General features: G+C 42.5%; 1 protein-coding gene across 2 annotated transcripts in view; it reads right to left on the reverse strand.

The window, feature by feature from the left end:
- The window catches only part of spata20 (spermatogenesis associated 20), a 100,987-nt gene that overhangs the window by 54,422 nt on the left and 19,567 nt on the right, over positions 1 to 26,998 (reverse strand). For both annotated transcript variants that reach the window (XM_038280088.1, XM_038280089.1), the window contains exons 13-14: positions 19,036 to 19,244; positions 8,717 to 8,916 (exon numbers count right to left, since the gene is read on the reverse strand). In XM_038280088.1, coding sequence (XP_038136016.1) covers positions 8,717 to 8,916; positions 19,036 to 19,244 — 409 coding nt within the window. The remainder of the gene's footprint in view (positions 1 to 8,716; positions 8,917 to 19,035; positions 19,245 to 26,998) is intronic.

A 26,998-nucleotide genomic window follows, 5' to 3' on the forward strand; every position in this document is an offset into this window, starting at 1 on the left:
TTGTTTTGGAACGTTGGCGAGGCGGTAGCGTGAGTTTGGTGAGGTGGCTGCCTCGCCAAGCTAGTGCTGCGGGAAACACTGCAATACTAACATTACATTATCACACCGTACTCTCAGTCACTCAGTAACTTAGCCTGTGAATTCCTAGCTAGCAGTTACTAGCGTAAACAAATAGGCGCTAACGTTAACGTGTACTAGGCTACTTCAGTTGGCTTACTTAAAAAGTCTATGACTTACTCTTCATGTGACTCGAGAGCGCAGACTCGCCCATTGTGAAAAGCTGCACATCTTTTATTGCAGACTTTACAAGAGGCAACTCGTTGGGTTTGTCCCCGTTTAACCAATCATTTGTATTTTTCATCTTCCAGCCAACCTTTTTGAAAGGACAACCTCCCGGCATGGTGCAGTAGTGGTTTCATGGGGGCGGAGTCACACATGGAAATAGACTGGCAGATCGCAGTCACGCATAAGCGAGCAGCTTTCATTTTCGGGCTCTCCAACTTTTTATTTCTCCATTTAATAAACACACGATTCAGTTAGATAGGTATTTGTTGCGAAAGAAATAAGTACAATTTTAGGCATTTTCAAGCATTTCATTCAAAATATAAGCACTTTTCAAACCTTGAAAACACAACGTCAAAATTCAAGCATTTTCAAGGATTTCCAGCACCCGTACGAACCCTGAGTTGTTAATTAAGCTAAAAGGAGGATCCTGTTAGTTACCCTTACACTGTTTGTGTGGAACATAGAAGTTTAGGTTAAACCTTTAAATTAGTCTTCTTCAGTTTGGCACTCAAGTTAGAGTATCTGATCAAACAGACAAGTTCAATAATCAGGTCTTTAGCAGGACCGCAGAGAACCAAACGTCCCACTGATGACGTAAATCAGCCATTTGATTCAGGGTGTGTGGAAGCAGGTGCAGAATGCCCATATAGAGTTCTTGTAAAGCAACAATTTTAAACATTCGCTCGCTACTTTCTTCCTCATCTGCTATAAAACAGAGAGAAAGTCCTGTTTCTTCCGCAGGGCTGGTAAAGGATATTATTTTTGACATATATTGACCTACATATTGATTTTATAAGAACGTAACTTAAAAATATATATATGAAGCTCTTTCTGTTAAAGTAAACAACCTTAGTTCAGCTGCAGATTTCCACAGATTGCGTGGACAAATCTGCATGGTGGTAACCGTCCGGAACCAACCCAGTGTCTGAACCATCTGCCGAGATGCAGAGGAAATATGTTTTCCACCTGCATCACTGAATATGTTAAGCAGATTGAGGAGTAGTTTCAAGGTGCCAGAAATCTCACTTGAAAAGAGACTGTGGACACTTATATTCTGACTTCACCTTCTGCAGTTACCCATGGGTTTGTAGTGGCAGTGCACCACAGACTCAGCTGTTCCTGTGCTGGCATATGACTCATTCAGTTAGTGATAGATGTCTTCTATTAAACTGCTCGGTGAACCGAATGGTTTACAGCATTTTGAGTCACTAAATTCACAAGAAATTATTGCCTAAACTACCTGCTGGACCTAAAGCCATTTTGAAGCTGTTCTTAGTTTCAACTTTTTTTTTTTTTTTATAGGTCTTTTGTAAAAAAAACAAAAAAACTTGCTATTGTATATTGTATAGGGGTTCTTATAAACGTTGTAAATATTTTTTGTAAGCAAACTGCTTTTTATTTTATATGTCCATATTATGAACACCGAGCGGAGTTGGGATGCATTTAGTGACTCTAGTTAATCTAACAGGTCAGTAAAGGGCCAAATTAGCCTGATTTTGATATAAGATATTCACATCTGTGCCAAATAAATAGTTTGTATAACCTGTGACCCACCTGTGGCCCAGACCCATAATCCAGATTAAGGTCAATTTCAGGCTGTTGTGCAAAAAGACCTCAGCCAAGGTCGGTTTTACTGGTCCGGGTCTGAGGCTGTCCTATATTTGGCCTGGAACTGGTGCAGTTACATTTTGGCTGTCAGAGATATTTCCCACATTACTGACTTAATCTTTCAAATCACCAAAGACAGGTATTCCCATCACTCACAGGGCCTGGGATGTAAAAGAACCAGCCAAAAACCAGTAGGCTACACCCTGAACCAAGGACGATGGTCAGTGGATGATGAGCTGAAAATAAGCAACTTTCTACTGACTGAGTAGCACTGAACCTTCAGACTCCTGAAGGTTCAGGTCTTAAGATTAGTATAGTTCGCATTAGAGGATGATCTATGTCAGTGGTGGGACTGCAAGTTATGTTCAGGAAAGTTCCCCACAGGAGGAACAGAATCCAGTACACTGGATTCAAGCAGTTTGATGACAAGACAATTACCCACTGACACGTTTTCTTAGTCTGAGAAACCAGACTAAATATGAGATTAAATGTGTAATTTAGTCTGGCCCTGATGAATGAGACATGAGAAGATTGCTGATGAGAACAATCAGTTGTCTTTCAACCATGTCTGTGCCTACTGGCCAACGCTCTGACCAATGAGCGCAACTGACTGTGACGTAGTAAGCGTGACAGAAAGCTGGTTGGGGAGTGTAAACAAACAGCCAGTCGGTAAAATGGTGATTACGTCGTTCTTAAAAATGAATGAGCGTAGAGCCTCTTCCTGCTCACGTTTCAACGAAAATCCCAAGTCTAATCCTTCCAAAGCTGAGTCAAACCAGAACTGTTCAATAGTTGTTGCCATCTTCCTTGTTGTGCTTTCTCCACACTCACGCAGATTTGTCGTCCCGCCCTCAGAACCCAGCCCGCTTTGCATCCAAAAATTAAAAACAAATCTCTGCGTTGTGATTGGCCCGCCAGTTCTAGGGTCTGGGGCATTGATCGAGGCTAGATCACTCGCAGGCAAAAAGGATTTCGGCCGCTGGGGCTAGTTTACTAGGCTAAAGTTTTGTCTTTAATTCCTAGAAAGAACCACATTAGACACATTACCCAAACTACATAACTTTGTGAAGGGGCACATTTAAAGGAGTCACATTACCACCCTTCACTTAAGAACTTATAACTAAGCGGTGTTAGTCCAGTTAGTTTAACAGCTTCGTTGACAGACAGAAATGTTCCTGGACTGATAATCGTCAATGCTCAAGCTTCCTTAAATCCTGTTATTTTGAGAAAAAAATCCTTTGTTGTCTTCCCCACTTTGGTCATGAACCTTAACATAGTAAAGCTTTTTAATTATAATCCAAAGAATTATTTTGGGGGAAAAAATGAAAAAAACAGCAACCAGATTTTTATGGACTGCTTAAAAATGTATTAATAGAACACAATTCTTTAATTCATTTAACTGTTGGTTAAAAAGCTGGCAGAGCAACAGGATACCTTATACTGTTTTTCTTTTCCTGATTAAAAATACCACATGTACTACAAACGCTGTAAATCTCTTTCCCCAAATACAACATGAATTCTCTTCAAGAATCCAACACAAACCCAGACTTTAATTGACATGATTACTGCCATATTATTCCCCCCCAAAATAATAAATCTCTTCAAATAAAAGTGGAAACTTTATGTGCATTAGGTACAGTAGCAGCCATTCAAAATGGCCCTTCCAAGTCAAAGCTGAATGGCAGCACACTTCCCTGCGACTTCCAGAAAAATACCCTCTAACTTCCAGCCACTGGCCTTCTTCTGTGCGTGCATTTATTTTTACTTTGACTCCTCTGTTTCACTGAATTACAGGGTCTGACCAGGAGATGACACTTCTCTTAATGTCCACAAATCATGACAGGAAGAATATTTTAGTACAAAGATTGATGTTTAAAAAGGAATTGTAAGGGACCAGCCAAGGAAAGTGGGGAAGTTTTGAATGACTACTACTGTAGAGAGTTTCTTTATACTGAGACTGACATTTTAAATGGCTACTAAGTTGGTGTCAGAAAAAAACTGGTTGAACTTAATTGTATTGAAGAGTTACAAAGAAAAGGTAGTGCATAGCATAGTTTTTAGAATTAGTTCATCAAAATAAATAAAAGTTTTCTCCTCCCTACCCTATAAATGATTCTCAGTCGTTCAGAATGTCATCATAAGAGCTGAAGCAAGTCAACTGGATGTTTTTGTTTTTTCATTTGTTGAAGATATTAAACCCTTGCTTCTAAAAAGTTTTAGAACTTATTAGTTGGTGATACATGGTAGATACATGGTGATAAAGGTTTTCAGGGTGAATATGTACCTCTTCAGGTAGCTGTTAAAAAATAATTATGCAATAAAACATCTGCTTTTTATAATTATACTATAGCAAGCTGAAAATGTATAGTCTGATTGTTTGCTTTAACCTTTAGTTAAAATAATTCCTGACTGTTTACTTATAGTTCTTTCCTAATAGAACCTTTTTTTTAGTTTTTAATTAGGCGATGCTTTTCTCCTTTGCAGTGTTCCTGAACAGAAATGTTCCGGCACAATCAATATACAGACGCTCATTGTTTAAACAGCTTCTTCCTCTCGTGCTGCATAATGTTTTGTTCGGTTTTCGTTACTCAATAAAGGCTATGTCTATTATGCTTGCTCCATTTGTCATGCAAGCTGAAACACTGAATACTTTCAGTAGGCGGACATGAAAATGAGTTCCAGGGAACATTCAGGTAAACAATCCCTCTCCCAAAACTAAGCTGTCTTTCAGGCCTCACGACTGACAGATTAAAAACAGATGGGTTGGAACTGCACAGTGGTCAATGATGACTACTCTGTCAAAGTTAACCTCATAATATTAATTTAATAGTCAACACAACCCAATAGGAGTCTTGATCCTGGCATATTAATGTCACGATTTGGTAAAAAGGTTTAGATAGGACCCAAACGCAGAAGCTGGGAGGCAGAGATGAATTCTTGGAGGGTTTATTACAAGATCAGGCAACAAAAACAGGTATCCAAAAATCCACCTTTAAAAAAGTTAAACAAAAACAGGAATCCAAAAATCCAACATAAAAATCAAAAACTAACCAGAACCATGGAGACATCAGGGAAAAACCAACAAGGAGCCAGGGTGAGGAAAGGTAAGACGAGGAACCAGCAAAGAGGGACTGCAGAGGGAGTGTATTTATGGCTGACTGAACAAAGAGAGAGCTAACGAGCTGATAGGGAACAGGTGTGATTAGAGCTGATGAGGAAGCCAAGGGAAAAGAACACAAGGAGGCAGCAGAGGACAGACAGAAAAACCTAAGCAACTTAAATGAATCCAGACACACCAAAAAAGCTAGAAAACAATGAAAAACCTGGTTAAACTTGAAACAGAAAACTTAAAGAAAAACAACAGAACCAAGATCATTACAGAGCCCCCCACTTAAGGGCGGATTCCAGACGCCCCTTTAACGTCCAAAAAAACAAAAAACAACCCCGGGTGGGCGGAGGGGTAACCAGGAAGGAGGGCAAGAAGCCAAAAACAGTCCAAGAAACAAAACGCAACCCATCCAGAGTGGGCGAGGACAATTGAAAGTCTCTGAAAGGCCGGCCGCAGGGCCGGAGACGAGGCAGAGTCTCTGGAGGGCGGCCGCGGGGCCGGAGGCGAGGCAGAGTCTCTGGAGGGCGGCCGCGGGGCCGGAGGCGAGGAAGAGTCTCTGGAGGCCGGCCGCGGGGCCGGAGGCGAGGAAGAGTCTCTGGAGGCCGGCCGCGGGGCCGGAGGCGAGGCAGAGTCTCTGGAGGGCGGCCGCGGGGCCGGAGGCGAGGCAGACGCTCTGGAGGCCGGCCGCGGGGCCGGAGGCGAGGAAGAGTCTCTGGAGGCCGGCCGCGGGGCCGGAGGCGAGGCAGACGCTCTGGAGGCCGGCCGCGGGGCCGGAGATGAAGCAGAGACCTTGGTGACCGGCCGCGGGGCCGGGGGCACGGCAGACGTTCAGGTGGCCAGCCGTGGGACAGGCAACGAAGGGGGACCATTGGAGGACGACGTCTCCGTTGCAGCAGGAACCTCGGAGGAGCACGATGTCTCCGTTGCAGCAGCTCAGCAACAGTCTCTGAGGGGACCGCGGGCCGCGGCTCTGGAACAGGGTCCGAGGAGGCCGTCAGCTGCGGCTCAGGAACTGGAGCAGGAGGGGTCACTGACTGCGGCTCAAGAACCGGCTCAGAGGTGACCGCCGACTGCGGCTCAGGAACAAACTCTGAGGTGGCCGCCGACTGCGGCTCAGGAGCAGACCCAGAGGTGGCCGCCGACTGCGGCTCAGGAACACCCCCAGAGGCTGCCGCCGACTGCGGCTCAGGAACACCCCCAGAGGCTACCGCCGACTGCGGCTCAGGAACACCCCCAGAGGCTGCCGCCGACTGCGGCTCAGGAACACCCCCAGAGGCTGCCGCCGACTGCGGCTCAGGAACACCCCCAGAGGGTGCCGCCGATTGCGGCCCCTGGACAGGAGCAGAGGGGCCCGCCGATTGCGGCCCCTGGACAGGAGCAGAGGGGCCCGCCGATTGCGGCCCCTGGACAGGAGCAGAGGGGTCCGCCGATTGCGGCCCCTGGACAGGAACAGGGGAGCCCGCCGATTGCGGCTCCACCTCAGGAACAGGGGAGCCCGCCGATTGCGGCTCCACCTCAGGAACAGGGGAGCCCGCCGATTGCGGCTCCACCTCAGGAACAGGGGAGCCCGCCGATTGCGGCTCCACCTCAGGAACAGGGGAGCCCGCCGATTGCGGCTCACCCTCAGGAACAGGGGAGCCCGCCGATTGCGGCTCACCCTCAGGAACTGGGGAGCCCGCCGATTGCGGCTCACCCTCAGGAACAGGGGAGCCCGCCGATTGCGGCTCACCCTCAGGAACAGGGGAGACCAACGACTGTGGCTCCACATCCAGCATGGGGGAAACCACCCATGGCCGCAAAGGTTCAGTCTCTGAAGTGGCTTGAAGTGCCCGCAGAGGGCTCTGGGTGGCTTGGGGCGCCTGCAGAGAGGTCCTAGGAGGCGTAAAGCCACATACCTCGAATTCAGACACCTCCTTCAAGTTCTGCTCAGGGGTCTTTGGACGGCACAGAGCTAACTCAGGGGTCTCTAAACGGTACAGAGCTGACTCAGGGGTTTCTAAAAGGCACAGAGCTGACTCAAGACGGCTCAGGGCTGGCTCAGGGGTCTCAGGCACTAGGCTAAACGGCCCGCTAATGGGCTCAGGAGTCTCTGGCGCTAGGCTAAACGGCCCGCTAATGGGCTCAGGAGTCTCTGGAGCTGGGGAAACTGGCCCTCTACTGGGCTCTGGAGCTGGGGAAACTGGCCCTCTACTGGGCTCTGGAGCTGGGGAAACTGGCCCTCTACTGGGCTCTGGAGCTGGGGAAACTGGCCCTCTACTGGGCTCTGGAGCTGGGGAAACTGGCCCTCTACTGGGCTCTGGAGCTGGGGAAACTGGCCCTCCACTGGGCTCTGGAGCTGGGGAAACTGGCCCTCTAAAGGGCTTGGGATGTGCTGGCTGACAGGGAACCGATGGAGGTGGAAGGAAAGGGAATAGATCCTCCCTTTGCCCATAAAAGTAGTCCCATAACTTTGACTCCTCAATATGTGGTGCTCTGACTGCAGTGGGTGTTATCATGGTGACTGAATTTAAACCTCTAACTCGAGGAGCTAACTGCTGGTCATGGAGGTGACGGCGAAGGCCATAGGGGAAACTGACCTGAAGAGTGGGATTGAAGCAGGCGTCAGGCTGACCCGCCGGAGAGGGAGTGGAGGCGTCAGGCTGACCCGCCGGAGAGGGAGTGGAGGCGTCAGGCTGACCCGCCGCAGAGGGAGTGGAGGCGTCAGGCTGACCCGCCGGAGAGGGGGTGGAGGCGTCAGGCTGACCCGCCGGAGAGGGAGTGGAGGCGTCAGGCTGATCCGCCGGAGAGGTGGTTGTCTTCCTCCTCCGGCGGCGTTGCTTACGCCTGGAGGAAGCAGATGGCAGGGGAGGACCAACAGGTGGTAATGGTGGGGGAACAGGATCGGAGGTAAGAGACAGCAGAATGGGAAGGTGATGGAATGATGGTTTGGGTGGTGGAGGTCTATTGCAGAGTTGGGCGAAGGCGGCTTGGCGGTTCCACTCCAACTCCTCGAATAGCTCAGACAAAACTGGGGGTGATAGAAGTGAGGAGTTAGAGAGGAAGATCGGCTTTAATTGGTCAGCCGCACTCACCCTCTTCCAAGGTGGACTGAGAGTAGATATGGAGTCCAGAGCATTCACAAGAGTGAGAGAGATTCTCCTCAGAGCGTCCGTGCCGAGTTCTGCTGGGTCCATGCTTGGCTGGTTCCTTCTGTCACGCTTTGGTAAAAAGGTTTAGATAGGACCCAAACGCAGAAGCTGGGAGGCAGAGATGAATTCTTGGAGGGTTTATTACAAGATCAGGCAAAAAAAACAGGTATCCAAAAATCCAACTTTAAAAAAGTTAAACAAAAACAGGAATCCAAAAATCCAACATAAAAATCAAAAACTAACCAGAACCATGGAGACATCAGGGAAAAACCAACAAGGAGCCAGGGTGAGGAAAGGTAAGACGAGGAACCAGCAAAGAGGGACTGCAGAGGGAGTGTATTTATGGCTGACTGAACAAAGAGAGAGCTAACGAGCTGATAGGGAACAGGTGTGATTAGAGCTGATGAGGAAGCCAAGGGAAAAGAACACAAGGAGGCAGCAGAGGACAGACAGAAAAACCTAAGCAACTTAAATGAATCCAGACACACCAAAAAAGCTAGAAAACAATGAAAAACCTGGTTAAACTTGAAACAGAAAACTTAAAGAAAAACAACAGAACCAAGATCATTACAATTAAGTAGCTAACCTGTTGAAGTGTGTAGTGCTGGGCCATTAGAGCCCGCACCATCTCAGGTAGAGCAATGGGAATCCTGGTGAGACGGTCGGAAAATGCTGCCAAGAGCAGCTGAGACTTCTGGAGCCACTCTTGTCTTCCAGTGTAGTGGGACAGACGCAGAAGATTGGAGGCAGACACAGAGTTGGCGCTGGGCTCTGCTCCATCCTGATCTGTGACACACAGGGATACAAAATTCATTCAAGCTTTTAAGGTACAGATTTATGCTTTTTGTAACAAACCCAATCCAGTAGTTTAGACTTTCATGATACGATCAGAAAGGTGGAGCTGCTGCATGAAATAAGAGAGGCAGATTCCACAACTGTACAAAAAGCAAAATGGCAAAAAGGACATTCTTTCAGGATATGAAAGAAAGTTAGTGGTTAAAAAAAAAAGGTCAGGCAGTTCATCATTCGGTTGATTGGAGACCGGTCATAGCTAATCTGCAAAACAGCAACCAAATCATTTTCTACAGCAACATCTGTTAGGAAGTTGCAGTGAAAGTCAAAGCTTTGAATATTCATTCCAGCTTCTTATGAAAGATGAAATCTTCCTGCTACCAGAAAAACATTACAAATATGATGTAATGATTGTTGACCATGTCTTAGTACACGGTTCACTGCTGTAACCACTAAAGACAATACTTTAGATCTACATAACAGTTTTCTCACAAATACATTCACAAATTTTTTTTTTTACTTGTCCTAAAATGACTATAAGAAATCCCTATAAGACATCTGTGTATACACTGTATTAGAGGAAAACATTTTAATTGAGGGAAACTTTTTCTTCCAGCTCTTCACAGTATGAAACCCTCAGGAAACTGCAAACCAATGTTACTTTATTTAAACATTTAGAACAGTAACATCTGTAATAAAATGAGGTTTTTATGCATCCATGTTATACATTGACTCTTTAAAAAAAGAAATATAAAAAAAAAAAAACTGAACAATCGTTCAGTTTGGTATAAAGACAATTTCCTGATTCATGTATTTTATAAAACACCTAAACGGACTTTATTTATTTTTTTGTTATGGCTTAATGAGAGCAGTGGGCTTTATGCTGCCCTGCAAGGCTTTAAACCTGGGTTTGAATGCAGACTAAGCCATTCTCAAGCACATATCAAGGTGCTCATTCTGAGCCTGGATCCATATTTATTTTTGATTCTGTTCATGGTGGAGAATCCTGCTTCACAGCAGCAGGTTGAGCCAAACATACTCAAAATGTGCAGGGTCATCTTTGAGCACCATTTCACTTTTCTGTCACTAGTTCACTGCGGTTCTTCCAGCAGTCCACACTTTCTCTGCTCTCTTTTTCTCATCGTCTTCTCCTTCTTTCCCATCGCCTGGCTTGCTGCAGGTTTGCCTGCTGTGTCTAAAAGTAGCTACAGCAGCTCTGACTGACAGCAGCTCATTGGCTAATTTGTATCACGTGTTTCTGGGTTCCGGACACTCCGGAGGGCGTTACCATATTAACAGGAGAAGTGGCGCAAGTGAAGTTAGACACAGTTGTCGGACAACATGCAGTAATTTATAAATATTTTAAATCAGGTTGGGTCCGGATTTGGACCACGGTCCACTAATCAGTTAGCCTGACGTAGTCCGACTCAATTCTAGTCAGAATATGAGTCTGATACTGCTCCATAGAACTGTGATTATGGGGCGTGTTTCGAACGAACCAGGAAAAAAAATGCCTCTGCACTCAATTGGATAGACCTACAACCAATAAGAGCAACGGAGTGCGTGACGTATGTTAAGCGAGGCATAGTTGTTGTCCACAAAAATCAAAGCGTGCAGTTGCACGCCTAGAATAAGAAGATGAGACTTGATCGCGTTTCTCTGTTCCTCTTTTAAAATTAATTTGCTGTCGATATCTTCTAGAACAGACCGCAGAATCTACTCACCTAAACTCTCCAGCGGCAGCCATTATTGTTGTCACCCAAGCGCGCATTGGTCACGTGGTTGATTACGTTACTGTTGATCATCTGTCCATCATCGTATAAAGCCCGCCCTGACAATTTGATTGGATCGCCTGACAGTGGGCGATAATACTCGCGCTACTATGGAGCAGAGCCAGACTGAACTTCCCGACCTCAAACTTTGTGGGCGGGACTAAGTTCGGAATGGCACCCAGGCTACTAATCAGTGACCTCTGATCTAGACGATTTAGGACAGGGGACCTTCAGAATAAGGCTTTAATTTTGTCCCAAACATAGACCAACATAACTTAGTCTTTGTTTCAATAATAAAAAAAAGATCCAGCTTTTGATATGACTGTGAAGACCTTAAAAATGTTTGTAGACATTCATCCCATATCTGTTGTGTTTAGGGATGTACTCTGCTATATGACTGCTCCTTATTTTTTCTCACGGTCTGGTTAGACCTTCAGGGTGATCCACAAATAACCTCTAACCTCTAAGCACGTCCGTATCTCTGAAAAGGTCTGCTGAGTGAAAGATTCAGCTTCAGAGACAAAAACCATTTTCATGCCTGACTGCATATCTTAGACAAAACCTAGAAATAGCCTTAAGTAACCCATTAGAAATACATATAAGTAATATATAAGGCATATTCAGTCATTTTAATGTCATATACTACTGACAAAAATAGCTTGGTTAGAGGTTGCAAACAGCAACACATAGAAATTGTTCTTTTCATAGGCAAAGACTACAGTCAATGAATAAGTCATGAGAGTTCTTCAAACTGATCTACAATTTAAGATCCTGTAAGAGCAGCAATGCCTCAGGGGATAGAAACAGTTTGCAGTGAAAGAAAGACTCAAATAAGAAAAAGAAAAAACATTCAAAGAGGAGCAGGACAGAGAGGGTGGATGACTTTAACCTTCCTCTTCACAAACACACACAGGAGTCTCACAACGCACAGAGGCAATGTGGTGGAGGTAATGTGTCTACTGCTGACAGGGAACGCTACTGGGATGGGCGTCCAACACTGCGCCGACTGGAGCGTCGCTAATGGGCTTCCGCCCAAAGGAGTGTAGACACCATAATGGTACCGTGAGTCCCTTCAGAAGGGGAACCACTCTCACGTCAGATCCAATAAAATACAAGTGGAAAACAGGTTGGGACACATGAGAACAAATGCACATGCATATAGATTCGCCGTGTCTTATCTGTGTAGGGTTTACTAGTAGAACAGGGTCAAGAGTTCTTATGGGAAAAACAGAAGAAGAAGTTATTGAATGGAAAAACTCAATACTAGTGTTCAGGAGAGATACACAGATAAACACAAAGGGAGACATGGATGCTGGAGTACTTTCTATGCAGAAAAAGCAAATAAACTAAATAAAAAGAAAGTACACAAAGCTCAAGGCTTCCACACCCAGGTTGGATTATTTATAAAACCGTAATGCTATAGCTTTATGAAATGAAAGTCACAAAAAATAAACATTATGAAATAAATATAAATCAATCAATGAATAACTATGTTTTGAAACTAAGTAAATTATAAAAAGATAATATATCTTAGGACAGAAGATTTAGGAAATACATAAATAGATACAGTAATGGATAACTTAAGGAATGAAAACTTGGGCTAAATAATATTTTTAATGTGTAATTTGTTTTATTTTATTGGTAAGTTGAAATACATTGGTATAGTTTCTTGTGATTGGCTTATACGAGGGAGCGTTGTGATAGGTGGCAAATCTTTCCCTGTTTAAATAAATGCATTTGTGTTTATTGAGGCACATCAGGAAAGAGTCAAAAATGCACAGAAATGCAGTAAAGTTTAAAGATCACTGGAACTTTGTAATTTAATTTTAAATTGTTTATGGACCAGAAGTGCTTTATTGAATCATGCTGTGCATGTGTGGATCCTGTCCTGTGCATGTATGAATCACATATGTGTATTTGTGAAAATTGAGACCAATCTAACTCCATAGATCCTGGAAAAACAGAATCTAATGGAGAAGTAATGGGGTGGGTGTTGAATGAAGAAATAAAAAGGTTAACATCCCTGATTCATTAATCTGAGACGTGTACTTGAAATTCAAAATGCAACAGGTTATTAGATGCAAACTGATAGATTTTGTCGGCTGATCAAAGGTAAACGTTTGCATGTTAACAAGGTGTCAGCCTCTTGAGCCGCCAGCAGCCATCAGTTTAAGAACGGCAGTGGCAGCTGAAGATTGGAAAGAGTACATGTCAAGGTTATTTTAATCCCATCATAGCTCTCTTTGTTGGGAAATTATGTAACACTAAACTTGCCTGTAAAAATCAAAGAAAAAAAATCCTGTGTTGCTGCCAATCACATTTTTTATTCATCTATTAAGAGCCTAAAAACTAACTAATCAATAAATATACTCTATAAAAAATACTCTCATAAATACATCAGCAATAATATTTCATCAAAGAAATAAAAACCTCCAAATGAAATACAACAAATCACACAATAAAAATATTATTTAGCCCAAGTTGTCATTCCTTAAGTTATCCATGACTTCAAGATCACTGTATCTATTTATGTATTTCATAAATCTTCTGTCCTAAGATATTTTATCTTTTTATAATTTACTTAGTTTCAAAACATAGTTATTCATTGATTGAATTATATTTATTTCATAATGGTGTTTTTTTTTGCGACTTTCATTTCACAAAGCAATTATATGTATTTAATAATAATTTAGATTTTAATCAAATTTTTATTTCGACACTTTTTAATATCTGTTTCTCTGTTTCCTTTATACATATGTAATATATACTGTCACACATGTGTGTGTATATATATATATATATATATATTAGGGATGGAACGGTTTATGAAAACCGTCCGAACCGTTCGGTTCGACTGTCTCGGTTCGATTCGCGTGTGTTTCGTTCGGTTCATGCGCTGCTCCTTTTTCTCATAGGCGAAGTGTTTACACTCCAGAGCAGAAGGTGGCGGTACTGCGACCAAAGCCAACCACCAGTAGTAAACAAGAAGAAGAAGAAGCGAAGCAGCATAGCCGGGTGTAGCAGAAAAAAAGTCAGTTGTTGTGGAGAATTGTGTGGGTATGGCGAGTGGAAAAGAACAGGAGTTGGAAGACGCGCCAGCAGCACTTTATAGGTCTGCTGTATGGGACCACTTTGCATTTATAGTGACCTACGATGACGGCGGAAAGAAACTTGTGGATAAAAGTGCAACAGTGTGCAAGCATTGTGCAACACGTTTTGTTTATGCTAACAGCAACATGACCAACATGTCATGCTAACCCCGAACTCCCACATACTCCGTCAGCGCTCCGCCCCGCTGCGCTCCAGACCACCTGCACACAGCAAAGCCTACAGCCTCCACGGTGGCTCCCGTCCGCTTCGCTCTGAGTTCCTTGGAGATCGTAAAGGGCATGCAGGCAGATGATTAAATTCAAAGCAGCAAAACATGCGGAAATGATCCATGGTTTTCGCAAATCATTAAAAATAATTACAATTCATTCATTAATTTCATTAAAAAAAAATTCCTTAATTTTTATCATTTTTATCAATTTTTTTATTTTTCGGGTGTAACAATAAACATATACCGAACCGAAAACCATGACCACTAAACCGTGAACCGTGAGTGGTCTAGCCTTGATCAATGCCTCAGGCCCTAGAACTGGCTGGCCAATCATGACGCAGAGATGTGTTTTCAATGTCTGGATGCAAAGCGGACGGGCTTTTGAGGACGCGATGACAAAGCTGCGCGACGCTGGAGAAAGCACAACAAGGAAGATGGCAACATCTATTGAACATTACTAGTTTGACTCAGCTTTGGAATCAGTTTTGGAAGGATTAGACTTTGAAACGTGAGCAGGAAGAGGCTCTACGCTCATTAATTTTTAAGAGGGACGTATTCACCGTTTTACCGACAGGCTGTTTGTTTACACTCCCCCACCAGCTTTCTGGCGCGCTTACTACGTCACAGTCAGTTGCGCTCATTGGTCAGAGCGTTGGCCAATAGGCACAGACATGGTTTGAAAAACAAGAGTTGTTCTCATCAGCAATCTTCCGATTTTGTCTGGTTTATCAGGCTGGTTTGTGACTATAGTTTATTGACAGTCTAGATGCCTATCACTATGCTATGGGATAGCGGCAGAGTTAAAGTGCTGTATATTTTAGCCTGATGTAGCATTTTAGCTTACACTAGTTAGCAGGTGCTGCAGTTCCACTGGACTGGTTGCAATCTTCAGCCATTCCTCAAAGTTCTGACACAGAGAAAACTGCCCCTTCAAATACAATCACATTATGATATATAGAAATGAATAAATATATCTTGAAATAACTCAAAGATCAATCTTGACAATAAAGTTGATTGATTGATTAAAAATTATGTTGGAATACAGGGTTACACGAGAAAAGGAAAGGTTAGAGATTAAGAGGAAAATTATTAGGCTAGTAGAAGGAGATGAAATGAGACAGCAGCAGAGTCAGGAAGTGGATTCCAGACTCCTGCTGTACTTTGCAGTTCTGTTCCAATTTGTCAGAGGCAGATGGACTGAGAGACAGACTGGAGACGTGTTTGACAGCTCTGGTGATCAAAGCAGCAAGAGAGTTAGGGCATTAGTCTACTAGGGCTTTTTTATTGGAGAGAGGTTCAGCCTGAATGAGTGACGGCTGTAGTGTTCTTGGGGTGAATGGAGGAGCTCAATATGCCTTCATTTAGTCCCCTATAAGTCTATCTATCTGTTGCTGGAAGTCTATTTTCTTTAGGAGTAGCAAATGAATTAAAGTGACAGGGATATTACAGTAAAGGCTTCCAAATCCTTTGAGTTTAGGACAATCAATATGGTGAAGGGTAAAGGCAGAGAAGCACCACATCAATGACAGATGAATGAATTTGTGAACAACTGACAAAAACAATCTAATTTCTTTATTCCTATCTTCTTTTCAAACAGTTGGTGTAATCCAAACTGATGCATGACCATCTGCAGTGCCCCTACAACCCAGATCCACTCAGTGTTAGGTGCTATATCGTCCTTCAGACTAGTCAAGCCACAAAGGTCCACTGCAGCAGGAGTTCATCATCTACCTGTCCATCAATCCTGTTTTTTTGTTTTTTTCAACCTGAAGCAAACCCCTACAGTGAGCTGATGCAGGCAGTTTTTCAAGCAGTTCTCATGAAATTCTAATGCAACATCGACACAGAAAAAGAAAATCCACACTATCGACGACGCCAAGCTGTCAACAAACCCAAACTTTGACATATTTTATTGGGATTCTATGAAATAGAGCAGTGCTAGGTAGTGTACACTTGGCGAGTAACAGGAAAACTATTCATGGCCTGAATTGTACGTAAATAGACTTTTGAGATATGCAGAATTCAAGTACAGAAGGTAATATTTTGGGGTATATCTATGCCAACATTAGGGATCCCCTACCCTGTATGTTTTAGATGGTCCAGTACTCCTCAATGATCCTCTGCATGCCCTCTAGAGCTGCAGAAACCTGTTAATAAAAATCCCTTTAAGTCAGGTGTGTGGCAGGAAGTAGACCCCTACAGTAGAAGCCATTCAAAATTTCCCCATGATCCTTGGCTGGTCCCCTACAGTTCATTTTTAAACATCAATCTTTGTACTAAAATATTCTTTTTGTCATCATTTATGGACATTAAGATCTAACGCCTAGTCAGACCCTGTAATTCAGTGACAGAGTGGAGTCACAGTAAAAATATATGCACGCCCCAGAGAAGGAGGGGGTCACCTGAGGCTGTAAGTTGGAGGCGATTTTGCTCGGAGTTGCAGGGAAATTGGCTGCCATTTGCCTGGTGTTTGACTGGGAAGGGTCATTTTAAATGGCTGTTTCTGTAAAAGACGCAGGGCAGGGGTACTAGAGGAGTAGGGTTGGGGATCTCTGATCAACTTTTGGCCTTCTTTTCACAATTTCTCCAACTGAAGATTCATGAGGCAGAGCAGGAGGCATGTATGACATGCAGTGGTGATAAATCATGAATGCAGCTGTTTGTCTGATTTCCTAAACTCTGCACCTTGACTGCATGACTGACTATTCTCCTGAGTAATAACTGCAAATAAAGGCCAATAGTCCCACAAAATCTTTAGAAAACAAAGTAAACAAAAATGTAATTGATTTGTGAGCATCAATGCAGATCTAATTCATTTTCTTCACAGGGCTTAAGCTGAACTTTGACAGGAGAATTCAAACCTGTAGATATGTTATAATCTAAGCCACTTCATTGTGGTTCTGAGTGATTGAGGTGCACTCCTGAACCTCCAACCTCATCTTAAATCTTTTGGAGCCTCACTTAGGTCCTACTCTGGTTGGTTAGTTCCCACTTTCCTCGTCTCTACACAGAAATGAGAAGTATCTCCACGGAATGATGCTATCCAAACTGTGTCCTACTACGTAAGGAATAATTAGTGTGATGCCCAGTTTTCTTTATGCACATTGGCCAGAAAGGTTCATATCAGTCTGAATTACCTAAAGAATTTTCTTTATGTTAAATTGGATCCCTGCAAACTTAGAATAAGTTCTCTTATACCCATTTCAATTTGGCAAAAGAGAACCCTGTTAATCCCCGAAAACAACAGCTCACTGACACATATGTACCCGGGCCAAACGACTCGGCAAGCGACCCACGAATGGCTGCTTCTGACGCAGACGCAGCCAAGCGACCCTCGGCTCTGATGGCATGCAGTGGGAACACCAACGGGTTGACTCGCTAAATTATAAAACACCATGGAGCACAATGTACAGAGGTCAACACAGTGTCAGTTTCATCTGATCTAAAAAGCCGAAAAAACTCTGTTTACCTTCAATAAATAAGGAGCATTATTGGGAAGAGTTTTCGACATCATTAACGCTCACCCAGCATGATGCCGTCGTCAGACACGCAGTTGTGGGCGACAGTGGTCACGCAGCTCCCAGTTGGGGGTCAGACTCGGCTTTTCAGTGAAATGGCGAAAGAGCCAAAAGTCGATTGTTGCGGGTCAACCCGGTTTTGAAAAAACGGTTTTCAGTGTGAAAGTGACTTTATTCTTTTACAAAGACTTTCATTGTTTTCAGATTTCTCCACAACTTTAAATGAGGTTGACAAAATTTATTGCTACCTAAGTGATGAGATGCTGTAGTTCTAAATAAACAGTTTAGGTATAAAACATAGTTTTCTTCCTAAAAGAAGAAGCAGAAAGTGAGATCAAAGAGTTCATTATGGAGGTGGAAATTTCTGATCGTTTAGTATATTAAAGAAATTATATGTAAATGTAAAACGTGGGATTGACATAGTATCAACCATGAAGAAACTTTAATTTGAGAAAAAGGACAGTTTTAAAGTGGCCGTATGTACTGTAAGGCGCTATGGCGGTGAGTGCTGCAGGGTAGCACTGTTTCATAATTTCCTCTACTCAAACACGTTACTTTTTGTACATCCTCTCTTCCTGCTCTCGGTTTGCTGGTATGACCTCTCCTGCTTGCTGCAAGCAAACCACTCAAAGGTCAACATACTGTAAACACATGCAGTTGTAACTGTACATGGATAAGGAGATTGGGTTCTCCTCTGAAGGATCCCCTCTAGAAACCAGACTCCACAATAGTAAAAAAGTATCTGCAGTAAAACCAAGATGGACACAGTTCCTTTTTATTCTGTACATGTCTGACTTCCAGTACCAGAAAGTGCCCTGTCTTCTGCAGAAATACATAGATGACTCTGCAGTCAATGGATAAATCAAAGACTGACAAGAAGCTGAGTAAAGGGAGTGTTGTAGCATGGATAACCGTGGCATGGAGAACCGCTTTGTAGCATGGTGTGGAAACAATAATTTGACCCTGAATGACAACAAAAAACAACAGAGTGTCTTCAGTCAGAAGCTTCCTTAGATCTGGTGCAAGACAGACCACTACAGAAGATCCTTCCTGCTGACAGCTATCAACACCTACAAAAACTGGTTAAAAAATAACATAGAAGTTACTGCAATATTTAATTTCTCTTTGGGATTAACAAAGTATTTTTGAATTGAATTGATCATTATCTACAGGGTGAAAGCATTTACAGTACGGAGGCAGACATCTTTGCTCTATGGCAGCGCAAAGCTGACAAACTAGTGACATTAGAGAGTTGCATTACAAAGCATAGAATAAAAATAACAACTTTACTACAGGACGCACTCAGAGCTGTTAATAAAACATGTCAAATCTAGATTTTTATATTGCACAGACCACATACATCTAAAAATTAATGAGTTATTTCATTAATTAAGGTTAACGTATGCTGCTTTTCAATGACCTTTAAAAGACTTAATAATTTTAGGAGCAGAAATGTGTTTTTTAAGCATCTAGGAGGCTGAAATCAAGTCTGGTTCTTACATACCCTCTTTCAGTCGCAGCAGAACCGTCCCGTCGCTCGGGTCACTGCAGAAGTAGCCTCCACCCTGTTCGTCCCAGAACAGCAGGTCTTGCCTGGTCTGCAGCTCCTCGGCCCACTGCAGCCACTCTGCTTGAAACGTGGCCTCATACAGGTCCAGCAGGCCACAAATGATGAAAGCATAGTCATCCAGAAACCCACAGATGGGTGGAGATCTTTGCAACACAGAGGAAAAAAGAGAATCAGGGAATTGAAAGAAAAAATGGGAATGAGGACATCCATCATTAAGTATTTATTGTTGGGGGGATTAAGGAAAGCACTGTGATGAGTTCCACTGGTGAACTAGTTTAGTTTTTCATCGCTTATACAATAACAGCCTGAAGAGAATAAAATTTTTACTATCGACAAGCCAGAAAACTAATCAAGCTTCAATGATTCTTAAAATGGTTGTAAAATAATCAGGAGCTCATGGGAGATAGAAAGAATTACTATCAGTGACAAAAGCCTGCAGCAGAGGTTATCCACACCTGTGAAGGGCATTATTTGAAATGTCAGACTTTTAAAAAACAATTAATTATTGCATAAGATTACATTTATTGTTGCTTTGCTGTTATCGACACAGAAACAAACCTTTTACATACAGTACAGACACTGTTAAATAGGCCCGTAACCCGCTTAATAGCTCTTCCTCATGTTTTTTATTCAGCACATTTTTTACTGGATATCTGAGCTATACTACCTGGCACTAATGGTTAAGTTCACATAAATTAACTCTGACCTAGTTTGTTGTTTTATTGAGTTTTGTGTTCTAATGAAACCCCAGTTTTAAACTAAATCCCCACAATTTCAACAAGATTAAGGTCAAAGTTTAGGACAGACTAAACTACAACCAACCATCTAACTGTAGGTTTAAGTTAAACTTCTTACACTTTCCAGCTATTTTATACACCAGTAACGCTAACAGAGAAAAAAGTATGGTGTTACCACCATTGCTCTTTGATTCGACTCCTCCAAATATAATCCTTGTTACTGCGGCAGCTTAATCTTCATGACAACTAAGAATATTTAATTTTCCCTGGAAGAGGGTTTGGAACTGAAGTAGCAGCTGATTTCAATCAAGGTGCCTGCCTTTAAAAGGGAGGGGTTGCTATAAATTTTTCATATAGATGTTATTTATATTGAGCTGCTCAGTGGCGCCTTGCAGCTAGAAGGTTCCGGGTTCGATTCGCGGCCTGCGGTCTTTCTGTATGGAGTTTGGGTACTCAGGCTTCCTCCCACAGTCCAAAAACATAACTGTTAGGCTAACTGGCTTCTCTAAATTCTCCTTAGGTGTGTGTGTGAATGGTTGTTTGTCCTGTTTGTCCCTGTGTTGCCCTATGATAGACTGGCGACCTGTCCAGGTTGGACCACGCCTCTCGCACGTAGACAGCTGGAGATAGGCACCCCTACTCCTCGCAACACCACTTGGGATAAGTGTGACGGAAAATGAATGGATGTTATTTATATTGATTATCTCTGTCAGTTTAACTAACTTGTAAAGAGATGAGAATCTACAATTATATATTAATGAATATTTAATCACAGCTTAACATTAAAAATTATTTTTAGTCAACAAGAATGTCAAAATAAGCGTCCATCTCTTCTTTAAATTCTTCATTTGGAGCTGTCAGTTTCATCTTTGTCAATCAGCCTCCATGTCCTAAGCAAAGGTTTACCACTAATACGGATTTACTTTTTCCCACGGATACCACTGAGTCACCGCTTTTTATAAACTGTTGTTTTTCCACTATCCCTGTCCTTCAAGTTCTCACAGCAGTACCTCCAGATGAGTGAGTGCATGAGGACGGACTGTGACAGGAAGCCAGATAGTGCTGGGTCAGGAGAGGCTGATGGCTGCTGGTCAAGAGGGTGAAAAACCAGGGAGCGATTTGGAGGAGATGAAGTGTATTAATGTGAGAGGTCATAAAGAACCAAGGAGCCATCCTGCAGCGGGATGAGAAATAAGTCATCTCCATGGAGAAAATGATGAAGGAAGCATCAGAATGGATATAATAAGGTTGGAAGAAGGTAGATGCTTGAAGGGGGGACCTGATCAGATTTTTATACTTTCAAATAGTTGTTGAAATAAACACCAAAATAATTTAAACTAATTGGTTTGAATAGGGTTATAGCTTAAATGAAATTTTTAACACTGAACCACCTCTTACATATGGTCAAAAAATGAACAGAAGAAACCAACTTTTGTTCTGAGGAGAATAGGGTTGATTTGTATTTATTTAACCTTGTTATACCCATTCTGACTCCTCCTGTCTCTTATACTTCACTGACCTGACAGACAGAAAGGCAAATTCAAACACTCATTACAACCAAGATAGTGCCATCTATGACTGACAGCATGTCGACTCTAAGAAAACCACATCAGGTGCTACTCCGGTCCTCTAAAAATATGGAACTGAGGCCTGGATTCAAACAGGATAACTGGGAAACATTTCCTGCTCCAATGGATTTTAATTTCAGTTACTAAATTTAGATGGTGGGGTTAGACTTTAGTTTAAATAACGAGAAAACAGGAAAGCAAGGATCCATCCTGGCTTTCTTCAACTGTTCGGGCTGTTGGAGGTGTGATGGTGTGGGGGATATCTCTTTGCATACTTTAGGTCAGAGGTCTTGTACGTGGTGGTCGCTAGACCAATAGTGGCTGATTTTTGCTGCACAAGTTATTTTTTCCTTCAGTTAATGGCACTGTAGGCCATCTTTCGCCCATAGACAGCTGGAGATAGGCACCAGCACCCCTCGTGACCCCGCTTGGGATAAGCGTGATGGAAAATGGTTGGATGGATTAATGGCAGGGTGCCAAAACTTTGCATCACATTTGGTTTAAAACATGACGTTCCGTCATACAGATCATCATCAAATTTCGTTTTGACTCCACTTCCTTCCTTGCAATGCTTCCAGCAGATCTCTAATGAAGCATGAAAAGCTGCCCCACATATTGAGTGTTTAAGGAGGATTCACTGGCAACCCAAGGAACTCACACTGCTCACACTGACTCTCCGAACCAATGATCTGTTCAGACACAGTTCAGATCTGTCCACACATTTTCTATGGGATTGAAGTGGATGCTTCATTTAAAAAATGAATTTGATAACCTAAACCCATATTTAAACTTATTTAGGGGTATGCTCATGGTTATGATCCACAGCTTGTTGCACAGCAATGTTTCAGGCTGTTGGTTGGTAATGATCTGTAGATTAGCTTTAGAATGTGATGGAGCAGAAGACTGGCATCAGTCATGTGTGAATTTTCATCAAATATCTGATGCTATCAGGTCAATACGGGTGGATATTTTATGTGGTCTACGCCATGTAGAATTGAGGTGGTTCTGAAGGTGGTTCAGCCTGGCACCAAAAGGGTTAGTAGGTGCAAACAAACGGATATCAGGGATCAAATTAGCTCCAGTAATCTTAAAGCTTTAGGTCTTTTCAGTTTAGATAAAAGAAAAGATGATATAATAAAAACTGTGCTTCACTTTCCAAAATCATCGTTAAAGGTTTTTCTTTTGTTTTTATCAGATTACGATCATTAACGTTGTGTTTTATATCTTTGTTTGTGTACAGCTTTATTTCTAGGTCCAACATTTACAGTCAGTGGATTTTTCTAAGTTCTGTTCAACACAGGAAAATCAGCAGTTGTGTGCTGCCTTCTCCTGTTACGTTTGTTATGTCTTTTCAAAATCGCAGAGAGTATTGGTGGCCTTCAGACCATGCGTTAATTGCAGCCTGTGGGACTAACTTATCGGGATTTAACCTAAAAGAAGATGCCAAGAAAGTTATGTAGTTCAGGTGAAATCTTAAACTTTTTAATAAAGCCTCACTTGAGGCATCATAAGGTGAAGTGCAGTGTGACACTGCCATGGAGCAGGGATGCTATATATAGAGAGACCCCTTGTGGTTGGCGCACTCATCTAGGGTTCAACAACAGGGCAATTGTCTCCCTTCATATATACCCTGCTTTTCATGTCTGAAGCCCTGGAATAAAAGCTCCTGGGCCCAATGACATTATAAACTATCCCCTTTATAAAACTCTGTAATCATTCGATATGTAAAAGGCAGAGGACTGAGTAAAGAGCAAATAGGATTTATGGGTAAACCATTTACACCTTAGAAAAAGATGAAGACCATGACAGATACCAGAGTTTTCACACATTTTAAACCTTTTAAAGTCACAGAGAAAGAAGTCATCCACAGAACTGCACATCAATCCTGACATTACTGCTATTCTTCTCTTTGCTTCTGCTGCTTTAAGACATTCGATCCTCAGTCGCAAGAGAGGAACCCCAGAAAATCCATAGCACTAACTGAACATCCTATTAACCCACTTAGTCTCAGCTCCAACCATTCCACGTGGTAAATGGGCTCACAGCCAGTGCCTGCATGGAAGCTGAACCAGGCCTGAGAAATGAGCCTTTCTAAGCATTTTCAAAGACGACACCATTCTGAATTGGACTGTTATGAATGAGATGGGAGCTGTGGAACAAGGCCAGGGTGTTTAGGCGCAGAGTGTGTATTTGTTCATGTGTGTATGTTTCAAATTGATTAAGTTGTATTGAGCAGGTTGTGGGACGCTTGGCACATATTTCTGCTGATTCGAAAGCATTTTACACTCCCTCATTTAGAGTAACTGGGGCACAGAGCTGGCGAGCAGAACAAGGCCAACGGAAGTTGTTGTCTAGGATCAACAAGAGACTGTGTTTGATTTTAAGTGTATGTGTGGTGCTTCAAAAACATTGACCCCTGGGGTGCAGCAGTGGCGCAGAGGTATATAGTGTGACCAGCACGCAGGGACCTTGGTCCTCAATGCAACTGTCACAAGAGCCCCAGCCCAGTGACCTTTTCTGAGCATCTTTCGCCCTCTGTATCTACCCCTTCTAGGCTCATTTAAATAACATCCACGGTCGCAAACCCACTCAGACCTCAAGCGGAAGTGCGCAGAGAAAAAACAGCTGAGATTGTTCCTTGGTATGCCTTTCCGGCTGTCTGTTCGATGGTCATTCTCGAATAGGCTCCCCCTTGTGCTTTGGTGGGAAACTGCTGTGCGTCCTTAGAAATTCAAGACCGATGTTCCTGGTCTTGACGGACCGACCAGACCCAAGCGACATTTGATGTGTGCGGTTGCATAAGTATAATGTGCCCTTAATAACCCTTAAGGCTGATTTATACGCAGAAACCAAGTCGTCTGCATGTGTGTTGCAGTAAACGCGAATGTGCCCCTCCCCCCTTCCGCAGACACTTTGCTCCACCTCTCCAGAATTGTGGGTGACCGCAGACAGGAGGCCTTCGATTGGTAAAATCTACATTCGCTCTACACTATCCGTATTTCCTGTTTGGTACCTTCCCCGCTTGTTTTGTTTATATGACCGCCATTGTGGAAAACGACCTGTGAAGATGGAGCAGCTAGAAGAGCGATTTGCACCAGAACGCTGGGACCCTTTTTCCACCTTGATCCCCGCTCGTTTTCGCCCTCATGTCCCTCCATTGTCGTACAAACCTGTCCCCACTTCCTCACCGCCTTGGCCAGATCTAGACCGATAGCTAGTTTGTGATTGTCTCTCTTGCCCTTTGCCGTGGAATAACAGCACACGCCTCAATATTGGCCATAAATCAAAAATATCTGCGACAAGCTCACTACGACACACTGCTGCAGGAGGATAACCAGCCCTTTAGTCTAATGCAGACAAGTTTGTCTGAATGCACAGGTTAGTAAAGTAAAAGGCAACATTTAAAATAATAAATCCCTTCACACATAAGAATATTCACATGGCTGTTGTCCCTTTTAACTGCTAAAGGTGCTACTATCACTCTCTGTCGGGTTTCAGGAGGACTCTGAAACAGGAAGTACAGCTATCTAAATTTCTGAGCATTACTCTGCCGACATCTAATGTTTTAAAAAAGAGCCAAATCGAGGGGGAGCCCAGCAGACCATACATGTACAGACTGGGTGTGATCTGGTAATATAAATGCATGTTAATTAAACTAACTGAAAGTTAAGGCAATATATCAATAAGCTGAAACTACTACTGACGTCAGTTTTTACGGGTAAGGTCACAGTATCTTTAAAGCTACCGATTTGTACCTGAGGAAGGTGCCCACTGTACATCCCAGCATGCACTGCTTTCTATGACTTATGAGGCGCGCATGTTTTTTGCTTTTTTTCTGGGCCATAATCTCACTAACACTAATCATGGAATGCCTAGCAGGGTGCATGTATCACAACTGGGATTTTTGCACAACAGTAAATGTCTGATATGTCCTCTTTATTAAATGTATTAAGTGTGTAATTGACTTTTGAGTTATTAACACCTTTTACTAGAGTTGGGCTTTCACACTCTGTGCCAACAGTAGCTTTACAAGTAAAATTGGGATGCAAGCTATTGATTAATAAATAAATCTAAAGTTGAGCAAACTTAACCAAGAATTTATTGCTAGGCAGCTGCTTTTCCTATAAACTACAGTTTTTTATCAAAAAGATGTTTTTATAACATGAGGGCTAAATATTGTTTTGTATTTCCTCAATTAAAAAAAGCGCACAAAATTAGATTTGAACTATTTATTGTTTGAGCTGTAATAAATACTAACTAAATACACAAAAATATGTGTTTTCTTATACATTATTAAACTTATTTGTAAGACAAAAACAGAAACCTATTGGAATAGGTTACTGAATAAAAACAAAGATTAATGGAACATGTGAAAGAGAGATGTAAAATTATCATTAAAAGAAACGGTACTGTATGTCACTCTTACACGCTCTCAGAGTTCTATTTGTTGTTTTGGTTGTAAGAAAGTGGACGCTTTAACTTACAAAAGCCCTCCTATCTATGATGATTATTGTCAGCATGTCTTTTTCTATCATTTTAAAAACATGTTGCATTAATGCTGTGCGTTTCTTCTATCACCACATCCTCACCTTCCAAGCACAGCAGAAAAGTCAAAGCAGCACGGCTAAATGAGTGCCATTTAGGTAACTTAAACGTTTATATTTATATACATAACCACATAAAGTGCATTCTGCATCCTTGCTTCCAGACTTTATTCAGAATGTAACATGGCAGAGTTGTTTAAGTTTCCTTCTTTAAAGTTTCCTTTAACAACTGCAGAAGTAGTTCTACATCCACCTGTACTGTAAAAACAAACAGATGCAGAAATACAGGGAATCTTGTGATCACTCATTATGGTCTCGATCTGGTTCTGTGACCATGATTCTGTTATGTCTGTCTGAGGGAAATGAGCAGCAGGACAAAATGAACAACCTTTAAAGTTGTGTGCTGCAGCTTCATCCTCCACAAACAGATCAGGTCGAAACTAGATGATAACATCATTTAGATGGATGCGGATCAGATAAACAGTCGCATAAACCGACCATCTGATTTAACATGAATCCGATAACAACCTTCCAATTGGTGCGTTCAGATGATGCATCTTTATTCTGCTAGCCTCAGGAATATTCAGGTACATTTAAAAATAGCTTGTTAGCCACTAGGTTTTATCGGGGGGCATAAAATAAAAAAGTGTTTTGTGTCTTAATATCACAAACATCCTTTGGCTACAACGGTGAGCTTTGGGCCGGTGAGACTGAAATAGAACTTTCCAGAAACATAGACTTATAGTGAGTTTTGAGTGAGACAGAGGTTCTCCGTTATCTCCCCTTAAAAAATGTAAAACCCTTTTTTAACTTCATGCATTGCAACCATCAATCAGAAGGTTACCTAGTTTTTTTTTTTTTTTACATTTTCATACCAGTTAAACTATTTAATATTAACAGTAGAAAATGTTTTAATCATGTCGTATCCTTGCAGTCAAATCAAAAGATAAAACAAACAGTAGATGGTGCTGTTGTCCCAAATAGCAGGGTTTGTCTATATTAACTGTACAGAGCGCTTGGGATTAAAACCCCTCAAGACAAAAGATGC

The sequence above is a fragment of the Cyprinodon tularosa genome, unplaced genomic scaffold, assembly GCF_016077235.1.
Source record: "Cyprinodon tularosa strain WSP-4 unplaced genomic scaffold, ASM1607723v1 ctg156, whole genome shotgun sequence".
Lineage (NCBI taxonomy): Eukaryota > Metazoa > Chordata > Actinopteri > Cyprinodontiformes > Cyprinodontidae > Cyprinodon > Cyprinodon tularosa.